Source organism: Ailuropoda melanoleuca, chromosome 1 (genome assembly GCF_002007445.2).
Source record: "Ailuropoda melanoleuca isolate Jingjing chromosome 1, ASM200744v2, whole genome shotgun sequence".
In the NCBI taxonomy this organism is placed as follows: domain Eukaryota; kingdom Metazoa; phylum Chordata; class Mammalia; order Carnivora; family Ursidae; genus Ailuropoda; species Ailuropoda melanoleuca.
In genome coordinates, this window is record NC_048218.1 from 52,295,343 (window position 1) to 52,315,722 (window position 20,380).

Sequence of the window (20,380 nt, forward strand, 5' to 3'; positions counted from 1 at the left end):
TTGAAAAGCTGCACCAACATGTAGCCTACCTAGGCAGAGACGGGGAGGATTTAATCTACAAATTCTAAGTGCCTGTGATGATATGTACATCACAGTGCTAAGAGGAAAGTTTATCAACTCCTACCATTAGTAGCTAAAAACACAGTCAAGCAAAATTCATTAACTTTAGTGATAACAATTTATCAACATACCCTAGGCCTCGTGGCCCATGTCTTCTATAAATATCACTCATTAAGAGGCAATATGGACAAAAAAACCCAGGTATTCATTTTTTTAACTTAAAAGATTAAGAATCATTTAACTTCAGAAGTTAAATGATTCTTAATTTTTTAAGTAAAATGTTTACTTGTATTTGAGGATCTGAAAAATCCCCATTAACCTTGGAAGCAAAGATACTCTATTACATTTTCTAGTCACCTTGTTTAAACTGCTTTCCACACCACATAAACATTTTTTAAATGTTTGTTTCAAAAGCAACAGGTTTTTAAAATGCAGCAAAATTTTAAAAATGCAACTTTTTTTTAAATACTTGTTTCAAATGCAACTTTTCAGCCATTTAATGGTACCATCCTTGTACTTGTCCAGCCCCTGTCCTTCATAAGCAAAGGACTTCTTATTCTTCGTGAGCCTGAAAAACAGAATATGAGTGTGCTCCGTGAGATTCATGTGACTTTCATCAGTGCCACACACACCCAGAACCAAGCCCAGTCCTTTCCAGAGTAAGCAGGCCTTAGCCAACTCCTCATTAGCTTCAAAAGGATGCAGGGAATTGAGGCAATTATGCTCATTACAGAAAGCAGACACAGGTAATTCATCTGAAGGACGGGCTTGGGCACTCTCAATTTTCTGCCTGCCTAGCCTTGCCGGTGAAGGCAGCACCCTCTACAAAAGGCCCCACGAGGGAAAGACTGTGGCCACATCACCAATTGGATCCACAGCCCAGAGAGACACCCAATTCTATCAGAAAACCTTTTCTCTTGGTTTAGGACAGTTGAGAGATTTTTCAGGCTTTCCAAATTCTGAGAATGGGAAACAATCAATGCACTGCCAAAGATGGTTTTCCTAGTCCTCTCAGGCCTCTCAGAAGCAATTTCTGCTTCACTCATTTTATTCTTTGTTGGAAATAACTGTGACAAAGTCGAATACATTACATATGTTTTGCAGTCCTTTTGACCTCCTCCAGCTGAGTGCAAGCATAACACATGTGAGGCATTTCCCTAAACAAAACCATTATATGGAGTTGATGCCTCTAAGACCCCAAATCCAGTGCCATGACCCTTCTTAAATTGAGGGCAGAGTTCAAACCACTTAACTGGACCTCTGCTCATAGGCCTTATCCCTGAGACAATATTCAGGCAGCAACAAGAAATCTCTGGAGTGTGCCAATGACTCATGTTTCTCATATTTAGATCTAAGTATATTCAATATAACCAACTTTTAGATTCTCTTTCAAAAGAGATTATTTTGACCTTCTTTCAGGTAGTATGTATTATGGCCAACCCTATCTACTTATCTTGCAGAGTTGTTACTAATTCACTTATAATAAGAGGACCAGGCACGTACCAAATTTTTAAAAATGAAATGGTACCTATCTGTGCTAGACACTGTGCTAAGTGCTTTATAGGCATTCCATAAAGGGCAGCTAATGGAGCATTATCCAATGTCCTTTAATTCATTCTCCTAAAGCCAGACCTCATTAAAAAACCCTGTTTGTGGGAAATCTCAATATGAAAGCTATGGCTTCCTATTTTGTTTTTATAACCCCCAAATTCATATGTTGAATGGTGGAGCCCTTACATCATGAGGATGAAGTTCTTGTGAATAGGATTAGTGCCTTCTAAAAAAATCCCCAGAGAGCTGCTTCTTCCTCCCACACCTTTTACTATGTGAGGACACAGTGAGAAAAGTGTTATCTATGAGGAAGTGGCCCCATCAGGCACTAAATCTGCCAGCCCGTGATCCCAGACTGCCCAGCCTCTAGAACTGAGAAATGTTTGTTATTTATAAGTCACCCTGTCTCTGGCATTCTGTTAGAGCAGCCTGAACAGACACTGACCCCGACAAGCCTACAGTTCAGTGGTCTTTGTCATGCTGCCACTTTACTAGTAAAGTTAGGGTGGCAACCCCTCCTATGGGATCTGAAGAGTAGTGTTGAGAACCACAGATATGGAAATACCCCTTCCCCTTGTTTTAGGACAGAATGAGGGGTAAAGCAGAAAGCTAGAGAGGACAGGCTCATTTATTCTCCACTGCCTCAACTTTAAACCTCACCACCCCGCCCTCCATACTGATCCAGCATAAAGTCATGTACTTATCAACATAGAAAGACTTAAACTCACTTTCAAGCAGATCCATGGGTGCTTTTAAAATCATCCTTGCTCTCTGGACTCCCGGCTCCTCTACACAAATGAATCTCGGACCTGGAACTGAGAGCCCACAGGTTCACCTGGACTTAAGCACTTGAGAAGTGTAAATACAAGGCACACCCCATGCAGACGCTTAGCACGGCATATTATCTGCACAAGGGAAATTTAGTAAACATGGGAAGGCTTCAGCAGAACGCACGTTTCGTTTTTTCTCTTTAAAGTCTCTTAAAAAATAACTTCTTGTTCTGGTCTGTGTGATGCCATGAGTTCTAAACACACACACTTCAAGAACTACAGCAAAGTTGAATATCTGACATACCTTCTTTCTAGACTCTTTTGCTTTGATCTTGAGCGTATTGACTTGAGACTCTGCTATCTCTGCCCTTTCCCTAACTTCATTCAACTCATGTCGCTGCTTCTTATACTTGGAAAGATACTGATTGGCTTGTGCTTCCTATAAAAATAAAAAAAAAATGAAAAAATATCCCTGTGCCTACATAGTCATTTTTTTCTGCTTTGACATGAAAGAGTTGATAAAATGTGTGAAAGGAATCTAAACTTCTGAGTATTGAACAGAGTATATTTTGGTATGATATATAAGGATTCAGACTTTCTAATAGGCATGAGATCCATTTTTATAACCATTGTTCTCTGGAAATTTAGAACCTGCTCAGCATGTTCCACTAATTGGATGTGGTATGGCTTTCACAGGCAGGTTACATGTAAGAAAAACCACAATTGTTTCATAATCAGTTAAATATCCTGGTTTACCTTTGAGTAGAGGAGGTTTATCTTTAAAAATTACACAGGTCAACAGGTAATTTTTAGACCTACCAGTGTTTCAGCCTGAATCATTGAAATAATTCAAAACCCCTCAAAAGATACAAGGTATAAACCAATATATATGGCACTTATGAATTACAGTCTATGTAGCTATGGCTATTAACCCAGGGTTGGCAAGTACATTTCAAATGATGGTAGTTTGGGCCACAGTTATGTCCAGGCTCATCAGGAAAAAGGACTGTGAGTCACATTTATGCTCACCCAAGATTTTGGGGTGAGGAAGGCCCCAGGGTGACTACCTGATAAAAAATTCACCATCCCTATACAACACCATGTGTTACTGGACTCATTTCTTGCAATGCACATGTTTGAGTAGAACCACAAGGTTGAGGGTAAGAGCTCTGGGTCCCTGGAAGGAAAAGTAACAATTTTTTGAGCATAAGTGACAATTCTAGTTTGAGAAAAACTAGAGAATGAGCAGACTTTAAGCTGAGCTGGTCCCTCTAGACAAAGTGTTTACCTATCTCCATTATTCAAAAACAACTGGGAAATCCGTGAGACTGCAACAGCCCCAGGTACTTACTGCTGCCTCCATTTGCTGCTTGTAACTTTGTACTTGTAGCTGAAGCTTATCCATCAGAGTCTGCATCCTGCTCAGATTTTTCTTGTCTTCCTCTGCCTGAAATGCATAGGTATGTGATTTGAATGATCCAGCAGTCTACATTGGGAGTTGCCTCATGAGAAAATAAGATTTAGGAAACTTTATTAAACAACATATTTGAGTTATGATTTGAAAAATGGGTCTAACATTATTTATCCCAAGTTTTGAGAAATTAACACAGCTCTGAGCACTGACAGTCCTTTCTCCTGATCCATCATAGAACTCCACTAGCCTTTGCTGAAATAGAAGTTAAAGCCGCTAGTTTCAATTTGGTCACCAGCCCTCCCAAACTAACCAAGCTACACCTGCCTGTGGTTTCTCAGTAGGAATGAAGTACCATTGTTACAAAAGCTGCATGTGCAAAACTAGAAACCAATCTTCCCCTCTCACTAATCAAACCAACTCTTCCCTTGAACTTTCTAATTGACTTTTGGTTTTGGAAAATGAAACTATAGAAAAGGTAAGTTTTCTGGAATTCTTGTGTGGGCATCAGCAAAGATAGGAAAATTCTATGAGCTTTGGGGATGTTGGTGTGTACATTCTCATTGCTTCCATTGCAATCCAGGCTTGGGCTAGAGAAAGGAAATCTAAGATAATGTTTCTCAACTGTGCTCTATAGAGCCTTGAGTATTCTGAGGAAACAGGAGGGGAGAGGCAGGCAGGCAGGCAGGCAAGAGACTGCACATCCTCTACTTTCCTATCCCCTTTTAAGTAGAGTATCTCCATTTTGGAGCTCTTGAGCTTCCCAAAAGAACATCTCAACTGGCTGATGGTTGAGATACTGACTTAATCAACATCTACCCCTGCTGCTCAATTTTCATCTTACCTATTTCATCAAATGTCAACACCTTTGGTGACTTTCACTGTCTTTCCACCTACCTTCCACTGCCTCCCACAAACCTCCTCCACTCCAACTAGGCTCATCTCTTATTACCTCTCAGCTCTCCTGCTTATTCCCACCTCTGTAAGTTCAGTCAATATCTCCCCCCCCCCAATACAGCACAGAGGCAATAGATAGAAACACCCAGTATTTCCATGAAAGAGGCTTATCTTAGTAGTTGCAGTCTAGGGGCAGGCTTCTAATTTAAAACACATCAAGGGGCGACTGCAATACTCTCCAGAGGCTGGAGAGGCAAGTAGGCATCTTATTCACACTTGCCGTCTGCCTCACTCTAGGTTTCTGATATCTCTCAGAAAGGAGCTTGTGCATGTTTGGCATCCTAGTTTTGTAGCTGCTGCCCAAGGAATACCCCATGAAGGCATGGCTCTGGTGGCAAGTGAGATGATTTATGTTCATGGGTCCCATAGGACTGCAACAAACAAACAAAAACTGCTTAACCAGCTGCCCCTTCCCCTGCCATGGCACAGTATAGAAGCAGCATACTGAAATGCCATCATTCTGTAAAAGAGACCAATTCATTTATTTTAGTAGCTGTGGCTGAGGAGTTGGCTTCTAATTTAACATACATCAAGGGACTGACTGCAATCTTCCCCAGAGACTGGGAGGCTGGTGGGGGCCAGCTTTCTACTCTCCATCTGCCCTACCCTAGCTTGCTGATGCTGCTGAGAAAGGAGCTTATGCACAGATCTGGTGCCCTGAATTTTGTAGCTCTGCCCAGAAGACACATCCCTTGATAGCTTGGCTCTGGTGGCCAGCAGGGCTTGTGTTCACAGAATCAATGGGATGGTAGCAAATAAACAGTTCTTAAATGGCTAGCACCCCAAGGCTCAGCACAAAAATATACAGAAATGTCCATTCCCCAGTCTTGCCCTAGAAGAGGTATCTTTGCATATTTTAAAAGCTCCTACCTGAGGATCCAGTTTCCAGTCAGCCTGCATCTAGGTACTGAGATCCTCCTATTTGGGATGCTAATATGCTAGGACATCCTCAATTATTGGGAGCCACTAAGAACAAAGAAGACTGCTTGGGCAATCACAAAGATTTTGGAAACAATGAAAAGTTAGAGAAGTATTGAACAATAAAGATAATCTCCTACATCGGGCCACTCAGTTGAGACTGGGAGAGGTACCTGTTTTATGTAATGCATAGAAGTCAGTTCAGAGAGGAAAAGAAAATGAAGGAACAGAGGAATATGCTCCAAACAAAAGAGCAAAATAAAATCTCAGAAAAAGAGGTAAGTGGTTTATCTGATAAAGAGTTCAAAATAATGGTCATAAAGGTGCTCACCAAGCTCAGGAGAACAATGCATGAACAAAAGGTAAATTTCAACAACGAGACAGAAAATATAAGAAAGTACCAAACAGAATCACAGTGATGAAGAATACAGTAAGTGGACTGAAAACTACAATAGGGAGGTTCAACAGCAGACTAAGTGAAGCAGAAGAAAGGATCAGTGAACTTGAAGACAGGGCAGTGGAATTCATCTCAGAGCAGTAAAAAAATAAAGAATGAAAAAGAGTGAAGATAGCTTAAACGACTTATAGGAGAACATCAAGCAAACTAACATTTGCACTATAGGGGTCCCAGAAGGAGAATATAGAGAGAAAGGGGCATAAAAATTTTGAAAAAAAATAATGGCTGGAAACTTCCCTAACTGGGGGAAAGAAACAGACATCCAGATCCAGGAAGTTCAGAGATTTCCAAATAAAATGAACCCAAAGAGGCCCACACCAAAACATAAAATATTAAATTGTCAAAGACAGGGAGAGAATCTTAAAAGTAGCAAGAGAAAACAACTTGTTACATATAAGGGAAACCCCATAGGACTGTATAAGCAGATTTTTCAGCAAAACCTTTCCAGGCCAGCAGGAAATGGTATAATACATTCAAAGACTGAAGAAAAAGGAAAAAAAAAAAAACAAAAAAAACCCAAAAAACCTGCCAAACAAGAATACTCGACCTGGCAAAGTTGTCCTTCAGAACTGAAAGAGAGATAAACAGTTTTCCAGACAAGCAAGACCTGAAGGCATTCAGTATCATTAGACTGGCCATCATAAAAGAAATGTTCAGGGGACTTCAATAAGCTGAAATGAAAGGGCACTAATAAGTAACAGGAAAATGAACATATAAATCTCACTGGTAAAGACAAAACATATAAATCTCACTACTAAAGATAAACACATAAAATTCATAATATGCCCTAATGGTGGTGAGTAAATCACTTATATATCTACTACGAAGGCTAAAAGACAAAAGCAGTAAAAATAACTAATTTCAAAATCTGTTAATGAACACACAAGATAAAAATATGTAAATAGTGACATCAAAAAAATAAAATGTGGGCAGGGAGGGGAGTAAAAATTCAGAGTTTTAGAATGCATCCCTACTGAAGCTTAAAATAGACTACTATAAATACAGGTTGTTTTATGTAAGCCTCATGGTAACCACAAAGCAAAAACCTACAATAGATACAGCAGATACAAAAACCTACAGTAGACACACAAGGCAAAGAGAAAGGAATCTAACCATACTACAGAAAATCATCAAATCACAAAGAAAGCCAGAGCAGAAGAAAGGAACACAAGAATTACAAAATAGCCAGAAAACTAACAAACTGGCAATTATGTACATCCCTATCAATAATCACTTGAAATATAAGTGGACCAAATTCTCCAATCAAAAGACAAAGTAGTTGAATGGATAAAAAAACAAGACTCATCTACCTGCTGTCTACAAGAGACTCACTTCAGATCTAAAGACACACACAGACTAAAAGTGAAGGAATGTAACAAGATATTCCCTGCAAATGTTAACCAAAATGAAGGTGGGATAGCTACACTTCTACCATACAAAATAGATGTTAAGACAATGATCTCAATAAGAGACAAAGGTCATTATATAACGATAAAGGGGTCAAACCAACAGGAGGGTGTATAGCACTGGTAAACATCTATGTACCAATATAGGAACATCTACATATATAAAGCAAATATTAACAGACCCAAAGGGAGAAATAAACAGCAATACAAAAATAGTAGGGGACTTTAATACCCAATTTTCATCAATAGATAGATCATACAGGCAGAAAATAACTAAGGAAACATAGTCTTTAAACAAAACATTAGAACAGATGGACTTAACAGACTGTATACATTCTAACCAAAAGCAACAGAATACACATTATTCTCAAGCATGCATATAACATTCCTCAGAATAGATCAGATGTTAGTTCACAAAACAAGTCTTAAAAATTGAAAAGGATAAAATCATATCAAGTATCTTTTCTGACCACAACAGTATGAAACTGAAATTAGAAGAAAAAAAATACTGGAAAATTCAAATATATGAAGATCAAACAATGCCACTAAAGAACCAATGGATCAAAGAAGAAATCAAAAGAGAAATTAAAAATACCAAAAAAAAATACCTTGAGGCTTATATGCAACTAATGAATCACTAAATTCTACCTCTGAAACTAAAACAAAACAAAACAAAAAGTTGTTCTTTAAAATACTTTGATGTTATATTGTTCTTCACATGAATGTTTGTACCTCTAATTTCTTCACTGTGGATTTTACCTCTTATCAAAATAAACTTACTTTTTTTCCATTAAAAAAATACCTTGAGGCAAATGAAAATGGAAATACAACATACCAAAACTTATGCAATACAGCAAAAACAGTTCTAAGAGGGAAGCTCATAGTAATAAATATCCACATTAAGAAATTAAGAATGATCTCAAATAAACAACCTAACTTCATGCCTTAAGGAACTAGAAGAAAAAAACAAAGACCTAAGTTACTAGAAGAAAGGAAATAACAAAGATCAGAATGAAAATAAATGAAGTAAAGACTAAAAAGACAATAGAAAAGACCAATGAAACTAAGAGCTATTTTTTTAAAAGATAAACAAAATTGATAAATGTTTAACTAGATGCACCAAGAAAAAAAGAGAGAGGACTCAAATAAAAAAAAATTAGAAATGGAAAAGGAGACATTACAACTGATGCCACATAAATACAAAGGATCATAAGAAACTACTATAAATAATTAATATGCAAAAAATTGGATAACCTAGAAGAAATGAATAAATGAATTCAGTAAAGTTGCTAGATACAAAACTAATATACATAAATCTGTTGCTTTTCTATACACTAATAATGAAGTAGCAGAAAGATAAATTAAGAAAACAATTCTACAGATTCAATGTACTCCTTATCAAAATAACAATAGTATTTTTCACAGATCTAGAACAAATAATACTAAAATTTGTAGAACCACAAAAGACCCCAAATAGCCAAAGCAATCTTGAGAAAGAACAAAACTGGAGCTACAACATTCTCAGATTTCAAGATATACTATAAAGTTATAATAAAACAGTGTGGTATTGGCATAAAAATAGACACATAGATCAATTGAACAGAATAGAGAGCCCCCAAATAAACTTACACCTATATAGTCAGTTAATTTATGACAAAGGCTGATAGAATATACAATAAAGAAAGACAGTCTCTTCAATAAGTGGTGCTGGGAAATCTGGACAACTACATGCAAAAGAATGAAACTGGACCACTTTTTTACATCATACACAATAATAAATTCCAAATATATTAAAGACTTAAATGTGAGACCTGAAACCATAAAACTCCTAGAAGAAAACATAGGCAGTAATCTCTTGGACATCAGCCTTAGCAACATATTTATGGGTATGTCTCCTTTTCTTTTAATTAATTAATTAATTTACTTATTTATTTAATGGGTACATCTCCTTAGGCAGGGAAACAAAAGCACAAATAAACTATTGGGATTATACCAAACTAAAAAGCTTTTGCACAGCAAAGGAAACCATCGACAAAACAAAAAGACCACCTACTGAATGGGAGAATGTATTTGCAAATGACATACCTGTTAAGGGGTTAATATCCAAAATTTATGAAGAACTTAAATAACTTAATACCAAAACCCCAAATAATCTGATTTTAAAATGGGCAGAGGACCTAACAGACATTTTTCAAAGAAGGCATATAGATTAGATGGCCAACAGACATAAGAAAAGATGCTCAACATCACTAATCACCAGTGGAATGCAAATCAAAACCCCAATGAGATATCACCTTTCACCTGTCAGAATGGCTAAAATTGAAAACACAAGAAACGTGTTGGCAAGGATGTGGAGAAAAAAAGAACTTTTGTGCATTATTGGTGGGAATGTAAATTGGTATAGCCACTATGGAAAACAGTATGGAGGTTTCTCAAAAAATCAAAAATAGAAATACCATACAATCCAGTAATTTCACTACTGGGTATTTACCTGAAGAATACAAAACACAATCTGCAAAGATATATGCACCCCTATGTTTATTGCAGCATTATTTACAATAGCCAAGATGTGGAAACAACCTGTGTCCACACACAGATGAATGGAAAAAGAAGATGTGGTGTTTGTGTGTGTGTGTGTGTGTGTATAACAGAATATTACTCAGCCATAAAAAAGGATGCAATCTTGCTATTTGCAGCAACATGGATGGACCCAGAGGGTATTATATGCTAAGGGAAATAAGCCAGAGAAAGATAAATGCCATATGATTTCACTTACATGTGTAATCTAAAAAGCAAAATGAAGAAACTAACAAAAATAGCAAAAACAGAATCTTCAATACAGAGAACTGGTGGTTGCCAGTGGTGGTGGTGAGGGATGGGCAAAAGAGGTAAGGGGAGTGAGAAGTACAGGCTTCCATTTTTGCAATGAATAAGTCATGGGATGAAAGGCACAGCATAGGGAAAATAGCCAATGGTATTGTATTAGCATTATATTGTGGCAGACAGTAGCTACACTTGTGGAGAACATAGCGTAACATCTAGAGGTGTCAAATCACTATGTTGTACACATGAAACTAATATAACATTCTATGTCACCTGTACTTCGACAACAGCAAAATTTCAAATAAACAAAATTGATAGACTTTTAGCTAGACTCACCAAGAAAAAAGAGTGAGGACTCAAATAAAATTAGAAATGAAAGAGAAGTCATTACAAGTGATACCACAGAAATGCACAGGATCATAAGAAACTGTTATAAACACTATATGCTAAAATTTTGGACAACCTAATAGAAAATGATAAATTCTTAGAATATACAACCTACCAAGACTCAATCATGAAAAAATAGAAAATCTGAACAAATAAAAAACACAAGAAATAACAAGTGTTGGCAAGGATGTGGAGGTAAAGGAACCCTCTTGCATTGTGGGTGGGAATGTAAATTGGTGGAGCCATTATGAAAACAGTATGGGGTTTCCTCAAAAAATTGAAAATAGAAATAGCCTATGATTCAGGAATTGCACTACTGGATATTTACCCAAAATGTACAAAAACACTAATTCAAAGGGATACATGCACCCCTATGTTTGGTGTAGCATTTATAATAGCCAAACTATAGAAGCAGCCCACATGAATGGATAAAGAAGATATGGTGTGTGTGTGTATTCAGCCATATTATTGGTATATTATTCAGTCATAAAAAAAGAATGAAATCTTGCCATTTACAACAACATCGACAGAACTAGAGAGTATAATGCTAAGTGAAATAAGCCAGTCAGAGAAAGACTAAAACCATATGATCTTACTCATATGTGGAATTTAAGAAACAAAACAAATGAGTAAAGAAAAAAAAAAAGGGAGAGAGACAGACCAAGAAACAGACTTTTAACTACAGAGAACAAACAGATGGTTACCAGAGGGGAAGTAGGTGGAGGGATTGGGGAATTAAGGGATGGGGATTAAAGAGTACACTTATTATGATTAAAAAAAATAAAATGTTAAGAATAAATTAATTAATTAATTAAATAAATAAATAAATAAGGCTCAATACAGGGAAAAAAAACTGAACAGACTAATTACTAGTAAGGCAATTGGATTAATAATAAAAACCTTCCCAACAAATAGAAGTCCAGGACCAGATGTCTTCACTGGTAAATTCTTTCAAATGTTTAAAGAAGAATTAATACCAATTCTTCCCAAATTTCTTTCCAAAACTGAAGAACAGGGAACACTTCCAAACACCTTTTACAAGGTCAGCATTACCCTGATATCAAACCATAAGAAAGAGAGAGGAAAGAAATAAAGAAAACTACAGACCAGTATCCCTGATGAACATAGATACAAAAATCCTCAAGAAAGTATTAGTAAACTGAATTCAACGATATATTAAAAGGATCATATGCCATGATCGAATTTATTTTGGATTTATTTTAGATTTATTCCAAGGGTGCAAAGACGGTTCGACATCTGCAAATCAATGTGATACACTTCATTAATTAAATGAAGGACAGAAATCATATGATCGTCTCAATACATTGCAGAAAAAGCATTTGACAAAATTCAACATCAACTCATGATAAAACCTCTCAATAACGTGGTTATAGAGGGTTGTATCTCAAGATAATAAAGGCTGTATATAAAAAACCCAGGGCTAATATCATTCTCAATTGAGAAAAACTGAGATTTTCCTCAGATCAGAAATAAGACAAAGATGCCTACTCTTACCACTTTTATTCAACATATTGCTGGATGTCCCAGCCAAAGCAATTAGGCAAGAAAAAGACAGAAGGCATTCAAATCAGAAAGGAAGAAGTAAAACTGTCCTGATTTGCAGATAATATAACAGCATATGTAACAAAACAAAACAAAAAACCCTATAAACTCCACCAAAAACCATAAGAAATAATAGACAGTCAGTAAAGTTGCAGGATATAAAATCAACATACAGAAATCACTTGTGTTTCTGTACACTAGCAGCGAACTATCAGAAAGAGAAATTAAGAAAACAATCCTGGGGCACCTCAGTCAGTTAAGCACCTGACTCTTGATTTCAGCTCAGGTCATGATCTCAGGGTCCTGGGATTGAACTCTGAGTCGGGTTCCCCACTCAGCAGGGAGTCTGCTTTGTCTCCTTCTTCCTCTGCCCCTCCCCCTGCTTGTGCTCTCTTTCTAAAATAAATAAATCTTAAAAGAAAGAAAACAATCCCATTTACAAATGCACCAAAAAGAATAAAATAGGAATAAATTTAACCAAAGGGATGAAAGACCTGTGACCTGAAAAATATAAGATATTGATGAAAGAAATTTAAGATGACACAAATAAAATGGAAAGATATTCCATGCTCATGGACTGGAAGAATTAATATTAAAATGTTCATATTACTCATAGCAATTTACAGTTTCAGCGCAATGACTATCACAATTTCAATGGCATTTTTCACAGACATAGAACAATTTTAAAAATTTGTATGGAACCACAAAAGACCCCAAATAGCCAAAGAAATTGAAAAAGAAGAAAACTCAGTGCATCATGCTTCCTGATTTCAAAATGTATTATAAAGCTGTAGTAATCAAAACAGTATGGTATTGACGTAAAAACAGACACATAGATCAATGAAACAAAATAGCCCAGAAATAAGCCCACATATATATGATCAATTAATTTATGACAAAGGAGCTAAGCATATACAAGGAGAGTCTCTTTAATAGATGGTGTTGGGAAAATTGGACAGCCACAGGCAAAAGAATGAAACTAGACCACTTTCTTATACCATACACAAAATTAGCTCAAAATGGCTTAAAGACTTAAATGTAAGATGTGAAAGAAACCATGATACTATAAAACTCTTAGAAGAAAACATGGGATAAACTCCTCAAAATTGGTCTTAGCTATGAAATTTGGATTTGACAGCAAAAACAAAGGGAACAGAAGCAAAAATAAGTAAGTGGGACTACAGCAAACTAAAATACTTCCATACAGGAAAGGAAACAGTCAAAAAAATAAAAAGGCTACCCGTGGAATAGGAGAAAATATTTTTAAATCCTAAACCTGATAAGGGATTAATATCCAAGATACACAAAGAACTCATACAACTGAATAGCAAAACAGAACAAAACAGAAAACAAAAAATATGATTTGGAAAATGGGCTGGGGAACAGAAACATGCAAAAATGTTCAACATCATTAATTATCAGTGAAATGCAAATCAAAACAACTATGAGATATCACTTCACACCTATCAGAATGGCTAAAAGAAAAAAGAAAAACAACAAGAAACAAGCATTGGCCAAGATGTAGAGAAAAGGGAACCCTCATGCACTGTTGGTGGGAATGCAAACTGGTGCAGCCACTGTGGAAAACAGTAGGGAGTTTCCTCAAAAAATAATTACCATATGATCCAGTAATTCCACTACTGAGTATTTACCCAAAGAATATGAAAACACTAATTCAAAAAGATATATGCACTACTATGTTTATTGCAGTATTAGTTTCAATAGCCAAAATATGGAAGCAACCCAAGTGTCCATCAAAAGATGAATGGATAGGGGTGCCTGGGTGGCACAGTTGTTAAGCGTCTGCCTTTGGCTCAGGGCGTGATCCCAGCGTTATGGGATCGAGCCCCACATCAGGCTCCTCCGCTAGGAGCCTGCTTCTTCCTCTCCCACGCCCCCTGCTTGTGTTCTCTCTCTCTTGCTGGCTGTCTCTGCCAAATAAATAAATAAAATCTTAAAAAAAAAAGATGAATGGATAAAGAAGTGGTATATATACACACAGAATATTATTCAGCTATAAAAAAATGAAATCTTGCCATTTGCAAAAACATGGATAGATCTAAAGGGTATAATGCTAGGTAAAATAAGTCGGTCAGAGACAGATATCCTATAGTTTCACTCATATGTGGAATTTAAGCAACAGAACAAACAAGCAAACAAAAAAAGAGACAAATGAAAAGCAGACTCTTAAATATAGAGAACTGGTAGTTACCAGATGGGAAATGGGTGGGGGGATGGGTAAAATAGATAAAGGGGATTAATAGTACATTTATCTTGGTGAGCACTGAGTGATGTATAGAATTGTTGAATCAGTATATTGCATATCTGAAACTAATATAACACTGTACATTAATTATACTGGAATTAAAAAAAAATGAACAGAGGATCTGTATGGACATTTTTTCAAAGAAGATATACATATGGCCATTAGGTGCATGAAAAGGTGCTCAACATCACTCACCATCAGGAAAATGCAAATCCAAATCACAATGAGATACCATCATAAAGACAAGAAATAACAAGTGTTGATGAGAAAAGGGAGCACTTGTGCATTGCTGTTGGGGATGCAAACTGGTGCAACCACTGTGGAAAATGGTATGGAGGTTTCCTCAAAAAATTAAAAATAGAACTACCATATGATTCAGCAATTCCACTTCTGGTTATTTATCTGAAGGAAACAAAATCACTATCTTAAAAAGATCTCTGCATTCCCATGTTCATGACAGCATTATTTACAGTAGCCAAGACATGCAAGCAACCTAAGTATCAATCAACAAATGAATGAAGAAAATGGAGTATGTGTATCTGCACATAGAATGGAACATTATTTAGCCATAAAAAAAAGGAAGTCCTGCCATTTGTAATCCTTAAGGGCATTATACTAAGTGAAATAAGTCAGAGAAAGAGAAGTAATATATGATCTTACCTATATGTAAAAATCTAAAAAACCAAACTCAGAAACAAAAAAACAGATTGATAGTGGCCAAAGACAGGGGTATATGGGGGTGGGGAAAATGGGTCAAGGTGGTCAAGAGGTACAAAATTCCAGTTATAAGATGAGTAAGTCCTGGGAATGGAATGTTGAGAATGGTGACCACAGTTGACAATACAGTGCTGTATGTTTGAAAGTTGCTAAGAGAGTACATCTTAAGAGTTATCAAGAAATAAAAATTTGTAATTATGTGTGGTGATGGATGTTAACTAAACTTGTATTAATCATTTCACAATGGAAACAGACATCAAATTATTGTTGTACACCTAATACTAATACAATGTTACCTGTCAATTTTATCTCAATATAAATACATGAAAGTAAAGAAATAAAAGTTCAACAGAGCCATTTCTATCGCCTAGAATGCTCCCCCACCCCACCTTAAAGCGTAGTCTGATAGTATATAATTACTAATTTTAAGCTTACTAGGGCAGGGACTAAGATATAAGGAAATGAGACAACTCTATTTTTTCAATAAAATCTGTTGTTTTCAGCCGCTCATCCCTGTCCCTCCCAGGTATGAGAAATTTGAAGATTCATAGAATTATGTGTTTATAGGAAGTTCTGAAACCAAGAGCAGTTTAATTGCTTAAAACTGATTTACTGAGGCCAGTAAATTTACTGTGTAGTCCAGGAAGCCATAAAGAAGAAAACTGAAGGAGGCTAGCAGTGGTTGCCGATGTTCATGATGTTCCTTCCACTTGAGAAGGCAAAGTCTTTTTTAGGCTTAGGTTCACATCTCAACCCTGGGGTAGCCATGGCTGTGCACAGCTCAGATTTCCCTTCGAGAGAAGAACTTGCCATTCACCTATGAGACAGGCCCTTACCTGAAAACCTCCAGCTGCGGCATCTTTGGGAGCTGCTGTAGCATTTACACTGAGATCACTGCTCCCCGGCAGCCCCCAGTCAATACCCGGGCCCACCAGTTACTAGGATCTGGCCATTTCTGCCCAACGTGGGGCTCCTTTCCAGGCAATCTTTGTGCTGGAGACTGCTCAGAGGTGCTCTGCAATTTGAAGCTCCTGGCCCAGTCTCCTTCCTTCACCCTTTCCTTTCACAGGTGTCAGACTTGCACTGTGGTCTAAAGGCTTTCTGTGCCCGATCCTTCTTGCTCTTGCCTTTGTCTTTCCCAGGTGTTATGTTCAATAAATCTCTTGTACTTCTAGAACTCCATCCTGACATCTGGTTCCCGGAGAAGCTACCTCAAATCACATTTTGTTTCCTTATCTCTAAAAATGAAGATACTATATCTGTAATTAGATTTGTAAGGATTAAATAACATCTATACATAGATCCTTGAATATAGAAAGCAGTTGAAGTTAAAATGGAGCAGGTGGATGGGGGGGTGCAGAAAAACTGTCTGTACCTTCTATAACGGTTCTAAGTTCTAGTCCTATGTCCTGTTTTATAATAGCACATTATTCTGGGTACTGGAGAGAGGAAATCGGATGAGCTTCCAAATGCTCAATGGGGACTGGCCATAGAACGATTGTGGTTGGGGTCACATTCAATTCCCTTTCCCATGTAGTAGGCTATTCCCAGAGGATTTTTCTGAGGAATCAAAACTATATTTAGGCCCCTTTCAAAATGACATTTTCAATTGGCTCCAATGATATACTATCATGAAACACCCTGCCTCACAGTCCTGGTGGTTATTTCGATGTTAAAGGAGAACAGACTGGATTGAGTCATCATCTATCTTGGATATTTCAAAATCAGGTACTGATATCAAGGAGTGTGGAGGGCTCTCTAATGTCTCTTTAAAGCTACAGTGCTTAGCTTAATATCTTGCACGAGACAGGTGCTCAGTAGATGTTATCTGATTTAATGGCAGAAAATCATTGTGTAATTGAATAGATACACTCCGAGCACCGTGCAGACACTTGGAAGAAATTACGAACTATACCTCCATACTAGTACATGAGGGAACAATAAGGTTATTGCTAAGAAGAAACAAAGATAAAACACAATAGAACAAGAATGCATTCTTTGGGACAATGAAAACCAAGAAAGTATAGCCTTGGTATTTTGTTCTGTAATGAACTTGTCTTCACAAGAAAAAATGTATGAATAATCCACAGGAAAATAAAGAGAAGAAAAACCCAGACATTATTAACAAGCCGCATTTTACTCCCCCAGCATAGATAGCTTCCTCGCCCCTCTCCGAAAAAGGGTAGAAACGCCACATCTTTCATGCTCCCCAGCTGCTTGCTTCCCTAGCGGCACCTAGGCTCACTCCCGCGTGGTTTTGGGATAACTAAAGAAGCGTCAGACAAACTCGTCTTAGAAAACAACCACTTATTCGGTAAAGAAGAGCTGCGCACGTAGCTCATTTCATCTTAATTAGCCCAAGATGATGCTTCTGAAGGGCTCAGCTTTCTCATCCACACTGGCCTTCTTGCTGCGAGGGAGGAAGACTGCGGCTTCTCTAACAGCGACTCCGGCCTCAGCGACCAGAATCGGACGGGCGGATCCATAGTTGCTGTGAAAGTGGGTGGTGGCCGCAGTGAATTTGCCTTTGCACTGGCATAAGCCAGAGCCTGCAGCAGGAGCGGGCTAGAAAGGGCCCTCCGGCGTCCGCGCTCAACGACGGCAATATGCGGCCCTACTGTGTGCCGGGAAGGCGCCCGCCCCCGCGGGGCCGTGACCCGGCGCCCCTGCTCTCGTGGCCTCTATCTATGGCCCCCTCCACTTGAGGAAAAGGGAAGACAGGTTAGAAGATGAAAATGAAGGGAAGGATTATCTTGTGGCTTCGGAAACGCCTTAATTCCGGGTAAGAAGCCTTCCAGGAGACTTGCGGGAGACCGAGGCTAGGCCCAGGAGCAGCAGCTGAGCGCTCGGGAGGCCGGTCATTAGCAGTTGCCGGCTTACCGCCCCCTGGCACGGGCACCCGAGCCGTCGGGGGGCCCGGAGGCTTTGTGCCCCCAGAGACTAGGAGCTCTCGGTGTCGCCAGGGTCCCGTGTCACCTGCCGGCTGAGGAGCCAGCCCGACTCTGGCAGCCGCCTCATTTACACCTCGTTCTCAGCCCGCCTCTCACAGGAAGGCGTCTTCCCGCAAGCGCGAGCGCTGCAGCTGGCGTGTGCGAGAACGTCGGCGCCCTATAAATAGCTCTGCACTTCTAATCGCGCTTGCCGCGCGCATTTTGCTTCCTGGAGCTTAGAAAGGGACCGACCCAAACTGCGAAGAGCGCAGCCACCCCCCCACCCCCACCCCGGGATGGTCATTGGGGGTCTACCACGGAGAGAGGGCAGAGACGGAGAGAGGACAGCAGGAGGCCTGGAAGGCCATTTCAGGGGTCGCCAGCGCCCCAACAGGCAACAGATTCCCGGAGTACCTGATAGGCCAGCTCTTTGACGCATCGCTCCAGCCTGCGGGCTCCCTTCTGGGCCTCGGCACTGTGACGGACTGCGCCCTCCAGTTCACCTTCCAGTTCGCGAACCTGCAACGAGACCCTGACTTCAGACCACAGGCCAGCAGCCGGCAAGCCAGGGTGACCTCCTATGTGCGGACTGGCACGGTCCTTTGCAATAGGGCGAAGTCATCAAGAAAGACGCAGCCACTCTCTCTGGCCGTGGTTAAGCTGGGCAGCCTCTCTGGAACACTGCCTCGCCCACAGCGAGGTAACTGAATTGTGTGGGTTTGTAAAAGGCCTGTTTAAACTCTGAAGGCTGTGAGGGGCTCATCCAGGCAGAAGGGACAAGTTTCCTGTTAGATCCCCAAATCACGCACATACACGTGTGTAGGAACATGGGTGCGTATACAGGGAATCTGCTAGAGCACACTTGAAGGATGCAGACAGTGTTCTGTGTGATCTTCAGCTTCTTTGTCCACATTCAGCTGACTCTCTGAAGCCCGACCTTGAGGCCATGTGGCATATGTGGCACGCACTGCCCGACAGCCCTGGTTTTGTGGGAGAGCTATAGTACCGACCAACAGTCCGCCTGCAGCCTGACAGAGTCCTATAAGCAAAGTTAACATTCATTCAACAAATATTTTATGCCTGCCACACACCAGACCCCAAGGCTAGGGATTCAGCAGTGAACAGAACAAACAAAAATCTGTCCCCTGTATGAGCATACATTTTAATGAGGGGGAACACACAAAGCAAAATATAGAATATGTTCGATGGTGAGAAGTGATTGGAGAAATAAAACAGAACGGGGGGTAGAGAGTTGAGGGATGAAGGCTGTTGGCTGCTCCTTCTCTTCCCCTAGATGTCCCTGGCTCTCTCCCTGCCGCCTTCTTGACACGAATGCCACCTTCTCAACAGGGCCTTCCTGACTACCCTTTTAAAATTGCAAAGTCTAATGCCCCGAGGCATGAATGCGGCCGGAATGTCTGACCCCATCTCCTACTCGGCCGCCTCCCTCCCTCCACTTCAGACACATTGTCCTTGCTCTTCCTCGGGGAGGCCAAGTCAGCAGGTGTGCAAGTGCCTTGTAGATGAGTCCATTAAAATAATCTTCTCACCCTCTATCATAGAGGAACTAATACATAGTTCTATCGATGAGACATGAGACGATGAGGCCCCCTTTAAGATGAGGTTTTTCTCGCATTTGTGTATTTTTAAGTTGATTAAACTCCTCTGGGAAAATCATTTTATTACCTCAAATCCTAGACATCATATAATTTCACCTGTAAATATTTCATTATGTAATCCTAACAGATAATAGTATTATGATTACGTTTTTAAGAAAATCATAATTCCTTACTATCAGCCGATGTTGGGAGCTCACTGCTACTGAGTTAGCACTGGTTCTAGGCCTTAATGGTGGAGAAATTGCAATTGGAAACAAAATTAAATCCTGCAATCTTAAATTTGAATTGGAAATACCAGTATCATTCCTGTATTTTTTTATTAGAGAAAAAAGACATATTCTAAGTTCTTTCATTTTATACCTGTATGTTTTTTCTCATAGTAAAAATCTTGGTTCTTATACAATAAAGATTAAATATTTATTGGTTAGAGAATTATACTAGTCTTACTGATAGTGGCAATGATAACTGTTATTTGAAACTACAAGTACGGTTTCCTTTATTTGCTGATCTTTTTTCTTTTTTCCTTAGATGTATTCCATGAGGGA

The 20,380-nt window shown here is 39.0% G+C and overlaps 1 protein-coding gene across 1 annotated transcript in view; it reads right to left on the reverse strand.

The window, feature by feature from the left end:
• Nucleotides 1-891: 891 nt before the first annotated feature.
• Nucleotides 892-20,380, reverse strand: part of MYH15 (myosin heavy chain 15) — a 151,789-nt gene continuing 132,300 nt past the window's right edge. Inside the window, 4 exon segments of the mRNA XM_034657888.1 lie at nucleotides 892-2,426; nucleotides 2,686-2,820; nucleotides 3,733-3,828; nucleotides 18,631-18,735. Coding sequence (XP_034513779.1) covers nucleotides 2,400-2,426; nucleotides 2,686-2,820; nucleotides 3,733-3,828; nucleotides 18,631-18,735 — 363 coding nt within the window. The 3' untranslated portion in view covers nucleotides 892-2,399.